Below are 13,918 nucleotides of genomic sequence, written 5' to 3'. Positions count from 1 at the left end.
CTAAGATTGTGTGTTAGTGGTGGTGTGGTCTTTCAAATCTTGCAAGGTTAGGTACAAAATAACAGTTATTTGTTTTGTCTGCTTGATCTTTTTTTTTTTTTTTTTTTTTTTTTTACTTTTTTATGTATTGCTTTTATGTTACTCTGTTTACAAAAGTGTGTTCTTTCAGATATCAGTTTCATAAAAAATTGTTGATCTGTTGCCCTCCATGATTTTCAATACCATTCAAAGGCTGGATTTAAAATGCTGAAGTAAACACTCATTGCCTCCTCTTCTCAGATCCGAGTGTCTACTATAGACAGAAGTACACATTATTGTAAGATAAATCATTTATAACCCATGCATACTACATTTCTGACTTCCAACACCTGCATTTTTTTAAATGTCAGTCTCCATAGTAATACCTACGGGTCAAAATGTTCAGAATTTTACAACAACAGATATGGTAAGACTGAGTGTGTGTGTGTGTGTGTGTGTGTGTGTGTGTGCGCGCGTGTGTGTGTGTGTGCGCGCGTGTGTGTGTGTGTGTGTGCGCGCGTGTGTGTGTGTGTGTTTGTGTGTGCGCGCGCGTGTGTGTGTGTGTGTGTGTGTGTGTGTGTGTGCGTGTGTGTGTGTGTGCGTGTGTGTGTGTGTTACTGTTTTAACTGCATGCTTTATAAAGTCCCTGGAGTGGAACATGGCATCTTATTTAAAAGCATTTCTAGGGGGCAGCCCTTTAAAAACACATAAATTAGAAGGCCTAATTAGGCAGAGGATGCTCTGATTATTGTGAGATTGGCATTTAGACAGTGATCATTTTAGTTCTGATGAATAATAATATTACAATAAATTACATTTTAAATGAGATCTTCCTGACCGGTGATGGGATTCATAAGAGTCAATCACACACGATAATACTGATTAGGCCTGATTTTATTTATTTATTTATTTACTTATTTATTTAGTTTAGTAAGTAAATTGGGAGGCATATACTTGAATTAGAGTAAAACTTAATTGCATCCTGGCAAAAGGGTGTGGGGCCACAGTAGACCGCTTGTAGTAAATTACATCCCAAATCATGTTTGCAACATAAATTCTGTTTTGGTGTGTGGTGGGGATACAAGCGGAACCACTTAAGTCATGTCATTGAAAAGAATCAAAAGGAAGGCTCTTTTAGAATAAAACAATAAACATAAATATTGACCTGTAGAATTATATTGTGTTTTCATGTAACCATGACCAGTATAATACTGTAGAGATTCAGCCAGGTTAAGCATTGAACATGGAACATCAGTGCTGAGAATGGAAATAGCTTTTCAGAACTATAAAATAAACTGCCTTTCTGGAATAAAAAAAACAAAGACAGCCTACGTATTACACTGTAAGACACTGTTATGTCTAGCAGTGCTTGGGTCATGCTGACATTGGTACTCAGTATAAAAACGAGAGTGAATTTAAAATTGGAATGTTGGTTATTTGGAGTAAAAGCACAGACTGTGTGGGGAGGGGGATAGATTACTAGCCAGGTTTTATAACTTTCTGCCTCGACTTTGAATACTGCACACCATCTTCCCAGAAAGTGTCAGTTATTGATAAATGGCTGAATAATTTACAAAAAGTACATGCTATAGTACCCCTGCCATAAATATCATACATTACAATTAACAATGGCAATGTCAAGTTATCATTGCAAAAGCTTAACTTGTTACACCTGTGACATTTCAACACAATTTAACCTGTACCATATCTAAAAAACAGTTATCTACAATGGTATAATAAATATTAATCTGCAGTTGAAGTATTTGTTTAGAATGGTACAATTCTACAACAATGCTTTGACATAATCCTGATATTGTAAGCAAATTACAAATGATTTAAAACATTGTTGCCTTCTGGAAATTCCCTTCCCCTTGTGTTGCTACAACTGTTTAAATAAAGTACCTGTCATTTCTCTTTTCGTTGTTTACATCTTGACAACATTTTACTCATCTAACTGACATTCCACTGCTGTGTTTTGACCTGCTAAGCAGCTTGGATGAAATCCCTGATCTGCAGCAATTTATGTCAAATCACAGTTCAGTACTGTTGAAGTGGTACATAAAGATGGTGGTGGTGGGGTAGTTGGTTTTGAAACATCTTGCAAATCTGAATACGGTGACGACAAGACAAGTAACCCAGAATATCAAGTGGACTGTTCTTCACAGGTAAGACATTTTTAAATGTAATGGTGTAGCACAATAACTAAAAACACTGTTCATTAGTAATCATGGTGCTACCTTTTTAAAATGAGTCAGATGTTTAATGATAGTTTGACATTGTTTCTTGGATTGTGTTTTAAAGCTTATGATTCAAATTAAAGACTTCAAGTATAATGCCATTGAAGATATATTACAACTCAATGGTTCTTATGATAATCTTTTGATGAGGATGTAGGAAATATGAGAGAAGTGGGGGAGAATGAATTCCTGGGAGCTAGTGATGCAGAAGACCAAAAGTCATTGGAAGACGAAGGTAGAAGCATCTACACTGAGAAAACCTCCAGTGATGGTGAAGATGTAGAAATAATCGAGGAAGTGAGTATAATCCTTGCTGTCTATGTATAGAATGGAAGTACAGAAATTGCAGAAACAATTTTGAGCAAATGGCTGCAATTTTGTTATAAACTTGTGTGTTATTTGGGGCGGCATGAACAAGGGCTCCTCCCCCTAATTCCTTCCTACCAATAACATCTGCTAATCCCCTATTTAAACCCCAAGCCTTGAGTTTGCTCTCTGTCTTTCCACCATCCTCCCCTCCTCCCCCACTATGCTTTCCTCTTCTATTCAGCTACTCCACCTCTGCAACTGTGCCCTCCTCTGCAACGGTCTCCCTCTTGGGTGTAAATGAAGCTCACTTCCCAACCTTAGAAGCCCAGCCACCGCTGGCTTCGTCCTCCGCGAGGATGGTTCTCCGAGTCAAAGGGGACCCCAGCCAAATTTAACTATCACTGTCATCTTCCCATTTCTCTCCTCTAGATCCCCCTTGGGGAAAGTATTGGTTGTTTCCCAGCCTCGGTCTCACCTCTGTGCCAAGGGGAATCTCCTTACTCTTCTCTAAGTTTTTTGCTTTTATCTGGAGAATAAACAGAATAACACACTAATGCTGCTAATGAATTGTCCCAGGCTCAAATGACAGGTAGTCCAGGGCATCCAAAAAAAAAAAAATCACAGACGGTGTATTTTATACAATAGTAAAGATAAACATTAGTAGACCATTCCTGTACATTATTTCAAATGGAAATTTCAGTGAATCGCAGCAAGTTTTAGTAAACCATTTTTTTTGCTGTTTCATGATAACTATCAGTAATTCTACTAATGGTACGTTCAGATAGAACACAGAGAAAGTTTCCTAATGCTGCAGTTTACTGTTGAAAGCACAGAGTCAATGAGGTTTGCTATATACCGAGAATGCCAGTACAATTTTCTTCTATATTCAATTTGATAACTTTTATAATAGTGTTACCTAAATTCGACACAAGATATGATTCTGTATAACAGGCATTTGCAAAGAAAATACATGAAATGAATTAATTGGGGCTATTGTGTATAATAGCCTCAATTAATTATATATATATATATATATATATATATATATATATATATATATATATATATATATATATATATATATATATAGTGTAACAGAACAAAGGCTCTATAGGTAAATAGTCTGGGTGTTGTGTTTTGGTGGTGGTTAGCAGGGACAGGGTTAATTCCCCTCCCTGCCAAAAAATGTGAGAATGTGGCTGTTCCCAAACAAGGTAATTGGTGTTAATTGGGAACAGCCACAAACTATAAAAGAGAGCTTCCAGGTCCTTTAGGAGTAATCACCAGGGAGCTGGCAGGAAGAGTTGGGCTGTATAAGGTAAATGTGTTTGTTGGCAGGTCAATGGCTTAGCCGTCCTGTGTGTGAGTCAGGAACCTGTCTAAGTAAAGTTAGACTCTACTTTGAACTAGATGTTTTTTCTGTTTATTTTAGTTTTGTCTTTATTAAAAATAGCGTGTCAACGCTTTGAAAAATTCAATTTCTGTGTGTTGGGTCTGATTTTAAAGGGGCAACGAACTGTGGAGGATACACCTGGTTTACTATATATATATATATATATATATATATATATATATTGTGTGTGTGTGTGTGTGTGTATATATGTGTGTGTTTCTTACAATAATAAATAACTAAATGTTGACTGTCTAAACCCCACTCTCAACACTGACGATAACAGATGAATGAAATATTCTGGAACATTCTGACATTTCACAATGCCTTCATTTCAAATAATGCTATTATGATTGACATTTTGAGTTGCATTATTTTTATTGTCTGGTGTCTATAGCATTTGAGCTGTTTAAAGTAATGTGGAGGAAGATGCATACACCGACTAGAGGGGCGGCATGTCTTGATTTAGTCTTTTCAAATAACGAAGACAGAATAACTAAAACAGAGAGGTCAGAGAGCCATTGGCAAACTCAGACCACAACATGGTCTCATTTGAAGTGATCTTTAAAACCCAAAAAGTAATGACTAAAGCTAACGTTTACAATTTTAAAAAAGCAAAATATAAAGGTATGAAACAGAGACTATCGGAAGTAGATTGGAGTAAAATAGAGAAAACGTCAACAGAAATAGGATGGCTGTTTTTTAAAAATGTAGTACTAGAGGCACAAAACAATTACACCCCAAAAGTAGACATCTAAAACAAAATGGCCTTAATGGTTTAATAGATCAATTAAAAAAATATTCAGCGAAAAGACACTTTACAGAGTGTTTTAAAAGGGACCAAAAACAAAGTACACAGAAAGAATACTTGGAACTGCAAACCCAAGTCAAAAAGGAAGTTAGAAAGGCCAAGAGAGAGATAGAAATCAATATTGCTAAGGGGACTAAAGCGGAGCAGCCCTCTAATGGAGAAACCATGGCGACGCGCTGACTGCAGGGAGGAGTTTGCTGGGTACAAAGGGGAAGCAGCTACGTCAAAACCTCCTCTTGCGCTGAGAAACTAGAGCGACCGGCCGGAGCTGGTGTTTGTGTTTTCTGTTTTGTATTGCGTGTTTGTTTGTGTTTGTTGTTCGAGGAGCAGGAGGACGGGAGGCTGTAGCCGCAGAGCCAGCACGTACCCCAGAGCACGCCCTCATCACAAAGGGAGATCGTGTCTAACTAACCTGCTTGATTTTTTTTGAGGATGCAACATCGACAAAGGATAATTGCAAAGCATATGACGTGGTTTATTTAGATTTCCAGAAAGTTTTTGACAAAGTCCTGCATAAAATATTAATTCTCAAACTGAACGCAGTAGGGATTCAAGGAAATGCACACACATGGATTAGGGAGTGGTTAACATGTAGAAAACAGAAAGTACTGATTAGAGGAGAAACCTCAAAATGGAGCGAGGTAACCAGTGGTATACCACAGGGATCAGTATTAGGTCCTCTGCTATTCCTAATCTACATTAATGATTTAGATTCTGGTATAGTAAGCAAACTTGTTAAATTTGCAGATGACAAAAATAGGAGGACTGGCAAACACTGTTGCAGCAGCAAATGTCATTCAAAATGATCTAGACAGCATTCAGAACTGGGCAGACACATGGCAAATGACATTTAATAGAGAAAAGTGTAAAGTACTGCACACAGGCAATAAAAGGCATGTCGTATGCAGACAGGCTAAAAGAATTGAATCTATTCAGTCTTGAACAAAGAAGACTACGCGGTGATCTGATTCAAGCATTCAAAATCCTAAAAGGTATAGACAATGTGGACCCAGGGGACTTTTTTGACCTGAAAAAAGAAGCAAGGTCCAGGGGTCACAAATGGAGATTAGATAAAGGGGCATTCAGAACAGAAAATAGGAGGCACTTTTTTACACAGAGAATTGTGAGGGTCTGGAACCAACTCCACAGTAATGTTGTTGAAGCTGACACCCTGGGATCCATCAAGAAGCTGCTTGATGAGATTCTGGGATCAATAAGCTACTAACAACCAAACGAGCAAGATGGGCTGAATGGCCTCCTCTCGTTTGTAAACTTCATTATGTTCTTATGTTCTTATGTTCTTATGTTTTAACCCTGCCAAGGATAAACTGTATTATACATATAGAGTACATGAAATAATTAAGATAGAACAGTTTATGTTTGAGTACATTTCACGGTTTGACTACATTTGTACGAATTTGATGAAGTGTCTACAATATGCAGCAGTTATAGGCCTTCAAGGAGAGAGTAGTTATGATGTTGGTATGCAAGATTCAGAAGAAGAACAAGGGTGGATCTATTCCAACATAAAGATTCTGAAAGAAAAAAAGTGCCTACTGTATTGTGCTTAATTCTTGAAAATGGTTCTTAGCTATTTGAAACGTGTTTCTGTGAAGCATGTAAACATTAACCCATTGCATCGGGTGAGGAGTTGCTTGGGATATTTTGTAATGAACTCTTAGAAAATGAAGTCCATCTCTTTTGGCGCAGCAGGCATAGTGTTTGTCTTGGGAGCTAGACCCTCAGTCACTGCCTCTATACCATGCTCAGTATGTTCTGAAAGATATGTTATTTGGATTAGAAACACAAGCAGCTCCTGCATTCAAAATGAGCTAAATTATATAAGCTATGTGCACTTAATTATATCTTTTGTCCGAAGCAGCTATTTTCTTAGGAATGAATTGACTTGTCTTATTTGCAGGATCCTTTAAATTCTGGAGATGATGTACCGGTAAGTGAACAGGATGTGCCAGACCTTTTTGATACTGACAATGTTATTGTTTGCCAGTATGATAACGTATGCTTGAGTTTCCCTTTATAAAGAACAAGAGGGTGAGGGGGGCACAACATCTGTATGAAATAAACTAAGCAAAATTAATTTAATTAGTTTAATTTATTTTAAATAACGTCATCTATCAAGTGCTAATCCAGTCCAAATAAACATTTCTTCACATTCACTCAGATAAGCTACAACGGCTACTGAATTTGTGCACAAGAGCAATGCTATGAATTGTTTTGCTTGCTTTGTTTATGGCTATTTCTCTTAACCTTGGTCATGTTCCTGGTTTTGTGTGTACAGTGTAAGGTCTGGGAGTCATCTCATGCCCACATGCTGACTTTCTGTCTATCCTGCAAACTTGTCTGCTGGTAACAAAAGTATAGGCACGCTGACATGCTACAACCCACATTTAAGATCAGGTTGAAAGGCAATGATTGAACTGCACATGGTGTGTGCATGTGTGCGTGTGTGCGTGTGTGTGCATGCGAGTACATATTGCTTATTTATTTTCAATACAGAGCACTTAATAGTCAATTAACTAAACACCTTTTGTGTCTTAGATTAATTGGAGCAAAAACAGATGCAAGTTCTATCTTAAAGATGGTGTTATGAGCATTGGTGGATGTCTTTTCAAGATCCATTGATGAGGCAGAGTGGTAAAATATAATGGAATAGCCAACAAATTAGATTTTCCTAAACAAAATGTCTACCAACGCAATCTGTGCAGCATCCATATCTTATATTGGTCAAGAGTATTTATTTCAATGCCATATTTAAGGCAGATGTTTAAAATATGCATTTTTATGAAAGAATATTTATTTTTGTTTGAGAAACAAATAGGATGGTTAACGTTTTGAAATGACACCATTTGACTGATAATATTTACAATCAGTTGTAATGGAAGTAGTATTTATTTGTATACAGTTCCTTGTCAATTCTAACTAAAAATAGCCATGTTATTGGAATAAAAAAGGACAGAATGTGTCATACAGTGAAAATGTTTGAGCCTGAATAATGGACATTGCATTTTAAAATAATAAGATTGAATTTACCAACTGGAGCCTTCTAACTTGAGAGTGTGGGTGTAACATACTTTCTCTATCAAGGAATCCCTTTAGCAACACCCCAGTACAGTATATTACTCAGGTAAATGTTATAAACGATTTCCATTACACGAGAGTAGATGTTAAAACTTCATGCTGATTTGAACTCGGCTCTCGCCAACATAAGCACCAACTAAGACGTAGCTTTACAGTAAACTAAAGTGATCCATCTGTGTCTCTGTCCATTTGCGTTCCCTTCCATATGATAATGTAGATCTCCTTCTGTCTGGTGTTGATGGCTGAAGTGTTATGCTGGCTCCAGGGATCAGCTTATTTGCCTCCCTGGCGCATCAGCACACACAATGGCTGCGATGCTGGCTCCGGGGATCAACCACAGTGCGGTCTCCCCAGCGCATCAGCATGACAACTGTTTGGATTGAGCGAAGTAGGGTACATCTCTGGGGTCTTCAAGTGGGCACCTTCCATCCTCGGTGTTTCGTCGACTAGCCCATGACACCTCAAGAGGGCTTGACGGTGATTCTGGCGTCCCAGCATCTCTTTCCAAGTGCACTTGCTGCTTATGTCTCATTTGGTAAAGTCAGGAAACCAAAAAAAGGAGCACCCTTTGGTATTTTACTTGCCCGAAGCCAGAACATGTTGATAGTTAGAAACCTTGTTATATGGCACAGACTATTTTTTCTGTGAAACTAAAGTACAGTATCATTCATTTATACCATGTTTGTGTCCTGAACAGTTTTGCATCACGCTGTAGAATTTACACATTTGCTACATAAAATGGAGTTAACCCTGCTGAATAATGTTACGCTAACATATTGAATTACACACCACTCTGCAGTTTTGTAACGAAAAACTGACAAATAGAAAGAAGTGACATTTTGAAATCTAACATGAGATACTGTACTACTGTTATGGCTTCCGGTAGACTTTTTTATGATATCATTTTGTAGTATATTTAATTATGTGATGTTCAATAAAAGATCAAAATTATGTTCATACATTTTTTTTATATTTGTATGATGTCTCAATCCTAATATTCTAGGTGATACAAAATGTTTGGCCATAGCTGTACACTGAAGAAAGGTAAATACATTAGGACCATTCTTTTTCAATTAGGAATATTTGCAGAGGTTCTGGTTTTTTGTCATGATACTCTATGAGATCTTGAGGTACAGTAAAGTATTTCTTAAACCCTTGGAGCAATACGAATGAATACATTTGTTTGCTCTGTTCTTGTTCCATACCACCACTTACTGACTCATTGTCAACATTGCTAGTTCCTTAACAATGAGAGCAATTTCCCAAGTTTTGGTTAAGAACATTGACAATGCATTGTGCTTCGTTATTATTATGTGTTCTATAACAGAACATTGACATTGCATTGTGCTTCGTTATTATTACGTGTTCTATAACAGAACATTGACATTGCATTGTGCTTCATTATTATTATGTATTCTATAACAGAACACTAACATTGCATTGTGCTTTATTAGTATTACTTGGTCTATAACTATTCTTGGGGGGGGGGGTTGCACAGCCTGAAAACACAGGGGCGACATTGAATTAGTAAAACAGAAAATCATTATATACATATTTGCTATCCTGTTGATGAATGTAGTTGTGCAATTTCATAATCACACTTCAGTTAGATAATGGGCAACAATAATTGATGCATTGCAAACTCTATTGTTCATGAGCCCCAGAACTAGGAAATGTAATATATAAAAAGTGATTAGAAATGAAGTTTGCAAATCACACACAAAGAAGTTGCTTGGTTGCAATAATAGAGAGATAAAATACAAAGTCAAATAAATGACCAAAAACCCTGTAAAGTACTGGACATCACATCAGATATCATTTTTTTAACATGTTTTTCATTAACACCAATATCCTGGGAACTTTTATACCAAAAAAAAAAAAAAAAAAAAAAATACATAAATGATAACATTAAGCTTAGAAATCTAAACAATTTTGAATCATAATGTCAGACACCTGCAGTGCTGCCTGGCAACTCCCATATGAAGCTCCATATGTTTGTACTGTATCTATACGCGCCCATCTGACACATTTGTGATGTCTGTCATTCTTAAAGTGATCTAAAGTTCTAAAAGAGCATTTTTAGTTGAATATCTTTATAATAATGGCAAATAATGCTGTTTGTATAAATGTTGATTTCCAGCTGGGAGGTGCTAATATCTATGACCCGTGTTTGCCAATTGCATTATTCTTACTTGTTTTATAATTATTCTTTGCCATTTTGTTCCTGATAGTGATGTAAGTTAATTCACTGGGGAAATGAACAACTGTGTTTTTGTTTATTATTTGTTTATTTAGCAGACGCCTTTATCCAAGGCGTCTTACAGAGACTAGGGTGTGTGAACTATGCATCAGCTGCAGAGTCACTTACAATTACGTCTCACCCGAAAGACGGAGCACAAGGAGGTTAAGTGACTTGCTCAGGGTCACACAATGAGTCAGTGGCTGAAGTGGGATTTGTATTAAAACATTTTCATTTATTTTGTCTAGTTTAGAAACTGGTGGTCCTACAACAGCATAAACCTTATGCATGCACCTGGGGTTGTTCGAATGAAGTGGCTTCCTCCAGGATGAAAGGAGATTCATTAGCCGACCCCTTACCTGCTGACAACAGTCATGATTTTTTTTTATTGAAAATTCACAGAAATAAATATGTAAAACAAAAAGAAAAAATTCACACACACAAAAAAATCTTTGACTCTTTATAACTGAACACTGATACAACAATTTCTGAAGGTTGAAACAGTTAAATACAAAAATGACATACTATACATTTTTTAGATACAAAAACAACCACCCCCAAACAAAAATAAATAAAATAAAAATAAAACAAGTATTCTATATCAGACATCTCTGCCTGCTTAACGCACTTTACATTTAACATTTTAACAAAAATAAGAACACATACAATAAACATGATAGTGTAACAAATACAAACATTTCAAACAGAAAATAAGCTTTTGAAAATATTTACAGTAAATACAAGACATCACAGAGCAATGAGAGGATGTTGTTCCTATTTAAAATATTAGAAACATTACTGAACAGATGACTAGTATACTGTAGTAATGCATTGCCAAGCTTGAATCCTTCTTTAGCATGGCCATTACACTTTAACATTAAAGCTTTATTTAAAAAATATGCAGCACATTTTCTTTTATTCATATTTCACACACTGTCATGATATTAACCTGCTTTATTAAAATATAGTTAAATACTGTACTGAATTTTGATCTGTATAAAAATCCCTGACATTAGCTCTCAAGATGCACTCCCAGAGTTCACACACTGTATCGTCCCAGTTAAGGAGGTCTGTAGCAAGGTTCTTCTTTTCCTTTTCCTGTAGGACACTGACACTTGAAGGTAGTCAAGTTTAGCATTGCTTGAGAGCTTCTATTGGCACTGCTCAAGGAGATAGCGTTCCTTATATTGGTTTTCTGAGCTGGGAAGCTATGCATTCTGTAGGCGTCTGCCTGTGCCTTGCACCAGCCGAACCTGTTCATTAACACAAAGAAATCTCTTCGAAATGCCTTTGTGAAGATTGCATACAAGAATGGATTTGAACAAGAGTTGATGGGGTAAAACAAAACCAGCAGAATCTTGGAGTTGCTCACGGTGATGAGTGGCACCTTGAACGCTGCAGAAATGGCAAAGAAAGTTATGGGTGCCATACACAGAAAGTCTGTGAAGATGAGCACTGCCATTCTTTTGGCAATTGTAGCATCGCTGTTTTTGGTTGCGAATTCCGGATTGCGTACAGTTAGGTAGATTTTAATATAGCAGGTACAGATTATAATAAAGGCAATGACATTGAGCATCAGAATGAATATAACATACCCCTGGGCTGGCGCAGTTTCGATATCCATGGGAAGGCACATGCTAACCTTCTTGTAGCTGCTCACTCCCCAAATGGGCATGAAAGCCACGACGAGTGAAAACAGCCATCCCCCAATCATAATGATGGCAGCATGTCTGAAACGCAGCTTTCTGTCCAGCTGCATGGCGTAGGTAATGGTGTGCCAGCGCTCCAGTGTGATCATGGTCAAGGTGTACACTGAGAGTTCACTGGCAAACACCGTTAAAAACCCAGCTGCACCACAGCCAGCGCCGGCCTGCCACTCTATTGCATGGTTATAATACTGGCCCTTTGATCTAGAATCAATAGAAGCAATGAGAAGCAAGTAAACGCCCATGCAGAAATCAGCAAAGGCAAGGTTGCACATGAGGAACCTTGGGATGGTGAGTTTGTAGTGACTGGTGAGCAGAACAAGCAGTACAGCAAAGTTTCCAGCAATGGCAAATACATTTATAATCCAGATAAGGATTCGAAGGAAGTCGTTGCCCAGGATGTCTTCGCAGGGATTGAAAGCATCTGGCTCTGGTGTACATCTGAAGTGAAATTCTGTCTTGCAGGTTTCCAGTTCTGGATACAGGTAATCCATGTCTTTCGAATAGTAACTATCAGCTGTATATCTGATGTTGAGAGTTCCAAGTTTTCCCACCCCCCAAAAAAGAAAGAACATTTATTCTGTTAAATCAAGGAACTTTCCTTTTAGACCCCCCCCACCTCACCCAACCCAACCCAACCCAACCCAACCCAACCCAACCAAACCCAACAACACATATTTAATTTGCCTCACTTTATCAGATGGTAATTTATATGTCTTTCTGCTCACAATTCATCATAATTGCATTTCTATTGAAGCAAAGTGGTGAGAAGTGTTTTGTGTGTGACTTACACGTTGTCATGAGCTGTATAGTCTTTACAATTATTGGAAAGGTTTCCAAATGATGCACTAGAAGAACTCTGCCTGGGAGAAGAAAAAAAAGCAAACACATTGTACATATTAAAAAGCCATGACATGCAGTATAATAATAATAATAATAATAATAATAATAATAATAATAATAATAATAATAATAATAATAATAATAATAATAATTTTTGTCCTTAAAGCACTAGAATAGGACCAAAGGACCCGTGTGGCTTGCTTTATCACAATCCACTCAGAGTACCATAATGTATACATGCTTCTTAAAGATACAAGCCAGGATTTACCAGGGCACATGATTTCTTCCATCACCCTTTAGTGCCCATTGTAGGCACTTCCATGTTTCATTTTCGAGTTTTATTGGTGTCACATCAGCCTAGCAGTGTTAGATTAAACGTTTTTTTAAAAAGCAGTGTCAGGGGTATGATATTAAATCACTCCCATACATCAATCAAAAGGTTTTCACTAGTGCAATATCATGTTTGGTAAAAATATTTTTGTATCTTAAACCCTTTCATCTCTGGGAAAGCAATTTTCTTCACCCTTTTTTTCTTTAAAAAAGTGGCTGTGTAGAAAAGAACCTTCAGAAATGAAGCAAACTGTCCGTGAGTGCTTTGCTACACAGGCAGACATCAGAGAGGACAGATGGCACCCACCATTGGAGATGAATTTATAACATACAGAGATGCTATATGGACCTTATTCTTATCTGCAGCATTTCAATTATTAAATATACAAAGTTTATAATGGATGGGGAAACAGCAAAAATTGCAGTCAAACAGAACTATGTCCCACATTGTAAAACATAGTAAAAGCTCTTTGGTATTTCCTTTCCATTACATAATTTACTGTATGAAATGCATCAGACCACAGCAAATAGGCTGTAATGGTTTAGACACACAGATGCAAAAAAAGTTAAAATACAATTTTAAAAAATGTTTTGCAAATTATGGAGCCTTAATCTTATACTGTATACATCTTTTCCAGATCTGTGACAAGAAAATTGTGTATATACAGTAAGTCCAAATGTGTGTTGCTAAGTCATTTTAACCCCTGTATTTAAGGGTTAACAGTACTGTCCAGAGACACACTTACTCTTTCTTTCTGTCCCAGTTTCTGAAGGCACAGCAGTGACTAGGATATGTTAAATTAGCCTCCTGTAGATAAACAAAGTTGTCCAGAGGGGGCAGTGTCTTAAGGGAGTAAGTATCCCGAGCAATAAGCACTTTCACCAACTCCAGTCCTTGGGTGGGCAGAACTCGGAGAGGTGTTGAAGAAATGTCTC

The 13,918-nt window shown here is 37.2% G+C and overlaps 1 protein-coding gene across 2 annotated transcripts in view; it reads right to left on the bottom strand.

Annotated features, from left to right (window-relative positions):
- Positions 1 to 10,550: 10,550 nt before the first annotated feature.
- Positions 10,551 to 13,918, bottom strand: part of LOC117402858 (lutropin-choriogonadotropic hormone receptor-like) — a 31,527-nt gene continuing 28,159 nt past the window's right edge. For both annotated transcript variants that reach the window (XM_059024695.1, XM_059024696.1), the window contains exons 9-11: positions 13,729 to 13,917; positions 12,601 to 12,672; positions 10,551 to 12,334 (exon numbers count right to left, since the gene is read on the bottom strand). In XM_059024695.1, the coding sequence (XP_058880678.1) occupies positions 11,164 to 12,334; positions 12,601 to 12,672; positions 13,729 to 13,917 (1,432 nt within the window). In that variant the 3' untranslated portion in view covers positions 10,551 to 11,163. The remainder of the gene's footprint in view (positions 12,335 to 12,600; positions 12,673 to 13,728; position 13,918) is intronic.

The sequence above is a fragment of the Acipenser ruthenus genome, chromosome 5 (assembly GCF_902713425.1).
Source record: "Acipenser ruthenus chromosome 5, fAciRut3.2 maternal haplotype, whole genome shotgun sequence".
NCBI lineage: Eukaryota > Metazoa > Chordata > Actinopteri > Acipenseriformes > Acipenseridae > Acipenser > Acipenser ruthenus.
The sequence above is the reverse complement of the archived record's forward strand: the minus strand, read 5'-3'. Positions and strand labels throughout refer to the sequence as shown.